This window comes from Leptonotus elevatus, chromosome 14 (assembly GCF_054856555.1).
Source record: "Leptonotus elevatus isolate MCC_2025b chromosome 14, RoL_Lele_1.0, whole genome shotgun sequence".
In the NCBI taxonomy this organism is placed as follows: domain Eukaryota; kingdom Metazoa; phylum Chordata; class Actinopteri; order Syngnathiformes; family Syngnathidae; genus Leptonotus; species Leptonotus elevatus.
In genome coordinates, this window is record NC_141252.1 from 11989116 (window position 1) to 11998540 (window position 9425).

At 42.6% G+C, this 9425-nt stretch overlaps 1 protein-coding gene across 1 annotated transcript in view; it reads right to left on the reverse strand.

Moving 5' to 3' along the window:
* The window catches only part of LOC147162994 (fibroblast growth factor receptor-like 1), a 32122-nt gene extending 23687 nt beyond the window's left edge, over window positions 1–8435 (reverse strand). The window contains exons 1-2 of the mRNA XM_086095789.1: window positions 8184–8435; window positions 7420–7515 (exon numbers count right to left, since the gene is read on the reverse strand). Of these exons, the coding sequence (XP_085951915.1) occupies window positions 7420–7483 (64 nt within the window). The 5' untranslated portion in view covers window positions 7484–7515; window positions 8184–8435. The remainder of the gene's footprint in view (window positions 1–7419; window positions 7516–8183) is intronic.
* Between the last annotated feature and the right edge of the window lie 990 nt (window positions 8436–9425).

A 9425-nucleotide genomic window follows, 5' to 3' on the forward strand; every position in this document is an offset into this window, starting at 1 on the left:
CTTGTCGTCCTGTCTCACGCTGATCCAAGTTAGGGCAGGGACACATTTTCCATTCATCACAGAAGAATTGGTCCCGTCCTCGCCTCTGCCGCAGTGTTTAGAGAGACGGGGGCAGCATGACAGCTTACGCTTCAGCAGTGAAAACTCCTGTTTTTGATGAAGTGTGACAAGCATTGGCCCGAACCACATAGAAACTCAATCAAAGGGGACAATGCGGTAAAGAATTTCCGAGGTCACTGAAAAGAATCGCTAATGAAGAAGAAAATGGGATTGAAAAAGCCAAAAAGCTATGTGGGGTCTCATTGAAGCCTATCAGAGGTGAAACTGAAAGAGGTTTGCAGAGGAGGACGGAAACTGGGAGGAGGGTGTGTGGAAGTCAGCAGAGGCCTCATTCAAATTTTCTTATCCCGAACGTTCCCTGGCTCGGCTTTCTTCGGGCCAAGCCAAGCCGTCGCTGTTTCCACGGCCATAACTTTCAATCAACCATTAACTGCACAACAGGGGGGGGGGGGGGGTTGCGTGTGTGTTTGTATGTTTGTGAAAGAGAGGATAAATGTGAGCTAGTTGCTAGGACAACAAGTGATGAAAGCAAACAATACTCAGTGAGAAACACATAGAATGTCATAGTTTCTTTTCCGTGATGTACTGTACATCAGATTTCCTGACGTGATTTGGCGTTGTGATAATGAGCCTATAAAGCTAGCACAGCTGGCAATGACAAGTCCAGCAAACAAACAATCACAGGAGTTGGCAACCACTGCGTCTGCGGTTCAAATCAACCGCACTGAATAGCATCACAATGAACGTAGGGCCAAACCTGCTGAGCCAGGGCGACATCCTGAAAGCCGCCATCATTCAACATGGGAATCTTTTCTCAAGGTAACAAAAGGTCGTCATGGGTTAACCAGACTACAGTGTTGGGTTTTTTGTATGCCGGCAAAATATTGTGACAAGAAGCCAAGCTAAACACACAATGGCATCTGTAAATCAACTTTTCTAGATTCTCCTCAAGAATACTGTAGCAGCCAGCGTCTCTTCTTGATGGGGCAAACAGATCATTTTGAGTGACTAAGCCAGGGCTCTGTGGGATGGCAAAAACACCCTTAGAACTATCCTTGGGGCTACTGTTATAAAGAAAGCCATAGCCAAACATATCCTGCAGTTGAAGACATTAAATTAAAAAATGCATAACAAATCAACCTTGAGAGAATATGGTCCTTTAATTGCCCCCCCTACTTCACTCAAGAGATGACAAATCTGAAACTCACTTATAACTCAAATTTTGGCTAGCAACACAAAGGAGAAAAAGAAGAAAAAACTTGTAAATTGGGGTAAGCCAAAGTAGCACTGCATACAAAAGGGGAAAGATTAAATACATTTTACTAGAGATGCAAAATAACTTTGTGGAGGAGTTTTGCGTCAATTACTTCATTTGAGAAGCAATTGTTTTCCAGGCTAATGCCAGGGAGCTGAAGCAAGGAAACATTAAAAACATGACAATAATGAATGCCCCCCCCCCTCCTATTTTTGTATTCACATTGTGAATAGCAGTACAGTTAACTGTATTTCCTTGTCTGTAAACATTTTCAGTGTGTTAATTAATTTCAAAAGTTGCTTGCTTTATGACTTGCAAAACTGCTTACTTGGAGCCTTGAGATTTGATAATGAATGATTTATGTCTCGACTTAATTATTTACAGATTTGTTTCTTTTTTTGGGTCTTTTCTTACGTGCTTAAACAAAAATACAAGTACATTCAAGCTGTGAAATAGCTCAACTTGACTACTGCTACAGTAGTTAAATGGGTTTACAATGCAACTATGTCGAAGCCCTAAAAATGTGGATTTGGAGCGGGCAAGAGAAGACCCTGCCACAACAAGAGTAAGAGAAAACAGAAGGGGTTGTGGGCCACAGAAGGAGGCATTGAAAGAGGCGTTGAGCAAGACAAACACTTCCCACTGTGGAACTGCAGGGTTATTGTAAAGTCCCATGTACGGGTCGACCCCAGCTCCCACATACGGGCTCGCCTCCAGCCACTCAGACTGATTGACACCGGGAGCTTGACACAACAGTCGAACCTCTGCCATCTAACGCCAAAACCCAGCAGCTGTCAAAGAACACAAATGGCGACCTGGTAGATCATTGAAAGTCGAGGCGGCAAAGTGCGTCAACGCGGTTAGCGTGTGAATGCTGATTGTCTGACACGTTGATTGTGTGGGGTTAACTGGAGCATTTCAGCCAATCGGAGAAAACGTGTGTGGTCTGAAAGCATCCCGAGCCCAAGCAAACTAATGAGCTCTGGATGCAGCCTCGTACAAACTTGTAAGCATTAGCATACAGCTGACATGGAAAGTGGACAATGCCTTGTTGAAACTCCACATGAATGCTAATTGGAGTGGCCATTTAAGTCAGTCAATGAGGGAGTGTTGCTAACAGGGATTATATGACCCCTCTTAAGTAAACACCAAGTGACCTCCATTATGACTACTTATCACAGCTACAGCCCTTTCCTTTCTTTCCCTGTGAGGGGGTGAAGTCTGACACATTCCTCCCTCTGCCAACCGGGGGTCAGCGGCGTGCGCTGATAGACGGGGAACACGGATTGTTTTCGTGGTGAAGTGGAGGGAAAACAAACGGATTATTCCCACCTCTGGGAGATGCAGAGCGGGTTTTAAAAATCCCCTTGGTCGTCTCATTATCAAGACTTTTCTAGGGGTAATTTGCTTAATAAAACACGGTACAAAAACAGCATACGTCCAAGTGTTACTTCTCACGCACACCTAAACCGCGGCGCCACGGCAGCACCGAGGCCTCGGCCCAGTCGACGACATAGTATGAGTGTTTAAAATGAATCTGCCACCTCCAAGGTGGGGGACGGCCACGTCATAATCCACCCATTGTTTGTCGCAAATGGACCTCCACTCAACAAATAGCTAAGATGAGCCGAGAAAGATTGCAGGGGGGGGGTGAGTAAAGGTCAGCCCATGCCTTGTTTTAACAACAGCACATTAAGTTAACCTACTTCCTCCAGCTTTACAGCGGTAATAAAGGGGAGGAAATGCAGTAACTGGCAGGCAGGACTGACTGTCGGCTTTGTGCGATGATGTGTCAGTCCTACAGATGGAGCTCAAGCAGAAAATGAGCGATGTTTACCTTCCTGAATCCCGAAGTGGAATATTCAAACATAATACACAAGGCAAGTTATTCTTTCTGTCCCCCGAACCCTCCCGAGAGCATCTACCTTGGCCCTCGCTCGTCAGGAGACATTCCCAAACTACAAGGACGTTTGGGGCATTGAGTTACTTTTGAATCTCACTTCATTATGCGTAAAGGAAATGGAAAACTCTGTGGATGCGGCCAAATGGCCTTGTGATTTTAACAGCCACTGGCACGCCGCGCATCACAATACCTCCTTGTTGTGTGAGCGTGATGTAACGGTGCTGTAAAATGTATATTTTTCCGACGGGGATGCAAAGAGTGCGCTAAGTTTGTCCAGATGGCTGCGAAGGTAGAGAACACGTGGGTGCGTGTGTGTGCGCGCACACACGGCTGTATGTGATGCAGCATTCGTTTGTTGATCATTGAAATGCAAGCAAACGGTGCGTTGTGCTGTTTGCCAGCGGAGGCACCTGGTTCTCTTTTCATTCTCATTTGTGCAAGGCACACATATGTAAGTACACGCGTTTATCGTAGCAACTTTTCCACTGCACAGTTCACTTAAGAGAGGTCTTTTAAACCCGATTCAAAATATTAGGGATGTTCGATACCACTTTTTTTTTCAGGCTGATGCCAGTACGCGTACTGTACTCAACTCTCCAGTTGTCATCAATACTAATACTGCTAGTACTTTTGATACGAGGGGTGTTAGAAAAAATCGATTCGGCAATATATCGCGATATTACAGCACGCAATTCTTGAATTGATTCAATATGCGGCTGAATCTATTTTTAAACATCATTTTTTTATGGAAATATTCAACAAAACGTCTTACTTAGGGTTCGGATTTACACATTAAGCATGGAAGAATGTTATATTAATGGAACATTAAGCCTTAATATTTAATTTTAGTGCTGTTCAAACATGAAACAGACTGCAACCTGTTTGTTAAATGCAGTGGCTCAGTTATAAGCCTGAATTTTCAGATAAACAAAAACATTTTCATACAAATCTTACAGTGTACATGTACAAGTTTACTGATTAGTATTTTCTAAATTAGAGTTTAAAAAAAAAATATCGCAATCATCAATTTATAGATTCATATCGGGATTATTGAATCGAATCGTGACCTATGAATCGTGATACGAATCGAATCGCCAGGTACTAAGCAATTCACACCCCTATTTGATACTATACTTAAGATTTCCTTCCAAGAAAAACAATGGCAGATCATTTTAAAGAAAGACCTTATAAAAAAAAATTGCAGGAAATGAACGGCAATTTTCAATTCTACATTCCCTACAAAATAGTATTTTGGCCAATGAGACTCAAAAAAATTTGAGAGTAGACTGAGGGACAAAACTAAGTTTGCCCGCATGACTATAGGGGGAATAATTAATACTTCAATTCAATTATTATTTTCACTGGCATATAAAAAGCTCACAGTAAATGTTCTGAACTCCTGTTTCCATACCAGTACTGGGAGCTAAATCATGCTGACACCATTGTCAATCGGTGTCAATTAAAAAAACTGACCCAATTTAACCAAACTGGTGGAAAATTTATTAATTACTACAAATAATGTAATTCTTTTTTCATCTAGCTGTACAAGTGACATATAGTGACAGACAGTCAGAGTAATTAAATCCCCTTCCATTAGAAAAAAGAAAAAATATGCAGTTGTATCTACCAGTAGCCATTCATACAAATATTAGGGATTATTGGTCTTTCAGGTGAAGTTACAGGATGTACGTAATTGGCCACTTTTGTCCCTCGACTCTTTGCTAGAGAACGTGTTGCGCAAAACGTGCTGAAACATTGATTGGATGTGCATTAAAAAAGAAATTTGAGAACATCAAATGAGGTCAGTGCTCCTCTCTGACAACAAGAGTGACACTGCCACCTACTGTAGTGAATGTGCAATTACACTTTATTCTAGTACGGGGGCAAAAAAAAAAACATGTTCCCTGAAGTTACATGCGCCCCCTGGCATCACATAGAACAGGGTTCACCAATTCCAAACCTCGAGGTCCGGAGTCCTGCAGGTTTTAGATGTTTCCGCCTACCAACACAGGATTGTTCTCAGGCATGCTGATGAGCTGATTATATGTATCTGGTTTCCTGTTGGGCAGAAACATCTCAAACCTGCAGGACTCCGGACCTCGAGAACCGGAATTGGTAAAACCCTGACATTGAGGCCTCTCTGAGAGCAATTTGAGTAGTTAAGTTCACCAGTAAATTAAAAAGAGATTTTTTTTATGTTGATGTTCATCCTGAAATTTTACCTGAAACCCTATTTTTGGTCAATAGTTTGAATATTGAGTATATAGAGGTACATAAAATGTTTGTGACATATTTCAAATGCAAAATGTGTCTTGGCTTAATAATTGGGAAAGATTGCTCTCAATGATAAACTCGTTGAGACTGAATTGACCAGAGCCTCAAGTTGCTTATAACCAAGCAGCGGACTCCATTTTGCCTCAATTGCTTCAAGATGCTAATAATCAATCAATTTCACACGACCAACCAATTCATTACAAATCCCATCACTAGTTTCACGTCACCCGTCCGGCTGATCTGATTTTGTCAACGCAAAAGCACAAACAGCATCAATAGCAAGTAGAGCTGTGTTAAACCAAGCAGGCGGTGGAAAAGAAGGGACAGAAAAGTCCTAGTGGTCTCTGATCCTGTCGCCACATTAGAGACTGTGCTGGGACACATCACTGGGCACCTCCTCTGGCTGCTGGGGGTGGCTGGGGCACCAGAGAGGAGGAAGTACAAGGGGGAGGGAGGGGGGCATTCTCGCTTGGCCAGGCGCAAAGACTTTCCGATGCGGAGAGCGGGGATTGCGGTGGGGGGGGGTTCCATATGTTTGAGTGCCACAAGGACAGGGGGTGTGTGGGATCAGATGTCACCTGATGACTGACAGCAACAGGCTTAAAATGCTTTCGCTCAAACCTACTGCCTCCTCCTCGGCTGCATTGTTGAGCTAACAGCAGGAAAGCGACACGTCCGACGTCGTTTTAGTGTTTCCATGCAAAAGTCAAAGGAGGAGGAGGGTGAAGGTGCGGGCGGGGGGGTTGAGAGAGGGTCTGGCCTTGATAATTGCATCTACATTTGTCACAAATGTCATCATGCATTGTTAAATTTTACAGGGGCCATTTTACAGCCTCTCTGGGCTTCGCCTCGCTGCAGAAGCGGGTTTGAGTCGGAGCCGCACAGCCTGTATTTCACATGCTGTCAGAGCGGAGCTGTTGTAGTTGGACTGGAACACGCGGCTCAGTGTATCAGAGCCGCAGGAACTCGTATTTACTCTGCTTCCACATGATCATTCAGGATCATCCAGGAGTGTCTGCCAACTGCATATCTGTCAGCACATCTGCACGAGGAGCTTTGACAGAGAAATGATGAGGAACAGCCTTGATTTTTACGTCCCATCTGTTCATCTGTAAACACGCAAAATGGCCTCTAATCTTATTTAGCCTTCACGACTTGTTTACTCTTGGTGTAGTCGCGCCGTGAAGGCACGGCCGCCACGCTGTGAATGAGGCATTGTCTACGCACCAGCAGATCTAATCCCACCCACCCTTCTAAACCAACGCTTTTTCCTGCCACATGCAGGTATTGTACTACCTATCAGACGCCCCTCTGGAGTTTGCTTTACAAGCGGCTAGTCCTCCTCAACTGGAATTGATGTGCCTGGCTTTCAGATCTCTCTCATTCCTGCATCGTTTTTGCATCGTCCTTTGACTGGTGGCCCTCGGATTGCATCAGACATGCTTGTGCCGGCCAGTGATGCTGGGTGAAATCACAGAAATGGCATCCGCGTGTTATTGGGGGACCTGCTGACAAGCACGCTGCGTGTTCTCTTTAAAAAGCAATGTACTGACCCTGGCACGGAAAACTGTGAATTGTGGTCAGTTTCTCGGCCAGCCAGCCGCGGGAGAGCTGGACTCTCTACACAGACTTGTGTTCTTTCACCCTGGGAAGCTGATGGATGATGTTTGTTTGGTTTAGCTCTGGAGAATGTGCGCACACACGCTCACATTTGAGTAGAAGCAAGCTTGCCCTTCTCTCATTCCCCAACCCGTGTTGATTTTGGGCTCCTTTGAGTTTTTTTTTTTACTTACTTTTCCGTCTCTTACTTCTCTGTGTGAAAACATTAACTGAGACTTTTCCCCCCCGCGCTTGAGTTATAATGAGCCATGAACACAGGAGAGTTCCAGCCTGACAATAAACGAAAGACAGTTCACGTTCATCTCACCTCGCGCACTCTGGACCAGTAAGACAGCCTCCAAGAAGAACAGCACAATCTTCAGTACCGCCATAGCGTCCAAACACAACCTTATGCTCTCTCAAACTGAAACACACATGGACACAAGGTGACATGGAAAATATTACTAGGAGTGAAAATTGATGCTCTACCAGTGGTTCCTAACTTCTGTGTTTACGTTAGTATCAATACATAGTCAAGAAAATATAGATTTTTAACAAGTATGTTTTGTTTTTCTGTCTATGCTAGTGATGTATAGTGGCAGGGAAAATCGATGCTAAAATACATAATTTGCCTGTATATCCCCATTTGTTTTGGTCAATTTCATATGGTGTAAAATATGTGCCTCGGCTCAATAAATGTTTAGGGTAACTTCTTTTTTTTCTACTGTAGAAAATGATAATAAAAGTCAAAACTGTTTTCAATAAATTAATCATCATCTTCAATCATACGAGCATTTTCCCCCCCAGACTTTTCCTTAAAGTTGAAGAATGCAAGGAATCTATCAGTGTTAGTAATAAGTTTTTTTTTTTCATATAAACGTGATTGAATTGGTCAAATATTTTCCACAATGAGTTTCCAGTGATGATGCAGTCCCATCTACGCAAAAAGTCCCGTGAGGTTTTCACTCATGCAGTCCTGATTTCAGTTAAACGAGAATCATTACCCCATAGTTTACATAATTAAAATGGCACATATAAACAAATAAATAGGTCATTATATAAAAATAAAAATAAACAACAATGTTGACAAACCTGAACGTTAACTGAATGAAGTCAAGCTCGTAGCAGCCTCTTGACAGTTTTAGCTAAAGTCCGCGTTGAGTCCATGAATCAAAAGTTTAACTTCTTTAAAACATACGTATCCAGTAAACCTCGTCGCTGACATTAAAACAACTTAGCAAAACACAAAACGAAGCGCAAGTCTCGCCAAACACCCCCGCCCACTAAAAAAAGGGTACCAATGTGTAAAAAGAGTCCAGCGTGCCTCTCCGCCTCTGACCAACAAGTGACTAGTGACTCGTGCCATGCGCGAGCTCGCCGAGCGTGTGCGCGCTGAGGCTTCTGACCAATGACAGACCGCGCATGCGTTAACCCGTTAATTTCCCCCCCAAAAAACTCGCGGGTAAAAACGCACAGATGGAGTATAGTGAACCCCCGTTTATCGCCGGAGACACGTTCCCGCGATAAAAAAAAAAAAGTCTATGCACACCCGTGTTCAAGTTCCGGGTTTTTACAAGGTAAATACTTTCAAGAGGGGAAGTAAGTATAAACAAATAAAATAATAGGGTTGCACAAGTGTGCACATCCTCTCATAATATTATGAAATGTGTCTGTGTTCAGAACTAACCAATCACATTCAGAGTCATGTTAGATACTAAATAGCGGTCAGCGCACATTTGCTACAATTTAAAGCGGTTATCCCCCCAACCCCCCCCCCCCCCCCGTATTTATAAAACATGCTAAAAAAATTATATGCTGTAAGACAACATATGTATGCTAAGACGTTAAACATCTTTCAAGGTTATTTTAAAAAATGTTCTAAAGCTCAGCTTGGCGTGATTGTTGAAAAAACAAAAAGTTATTAGTGAGATGTTAAAGGCTTTAAAAAAAAGTGTGATATCTTTGCAACACGCAATTTTCCTAAAATTTTAATTTTTAAAAATGTGGCAAATTTTTATTAAACTCTTTTTACATTTATACACTATACATTCATTTTATATACTGGTGATTTACTACTAGTACTGACTGTGGAAACTAACGCTTTAAACTAAGGCTTGGGTTTTAGAGTTTTAAACTTGTGCAAAGATCTCAAAGTAGGGTTTTAAATTTGATTTAGGGTTTCAAATTTGCATTTTTAAATTGGGTTTCAAATTTGCATTTTTAAATTGGTTTTCAAAGTAGGGTTTTAAACTAGGATTGGGGGTTCAAACTTGGGTTAGGTTTGCAAACATAGGGATTCTGCTATGGTTAGGGTTTGAAATTAGGGTTTCTAAC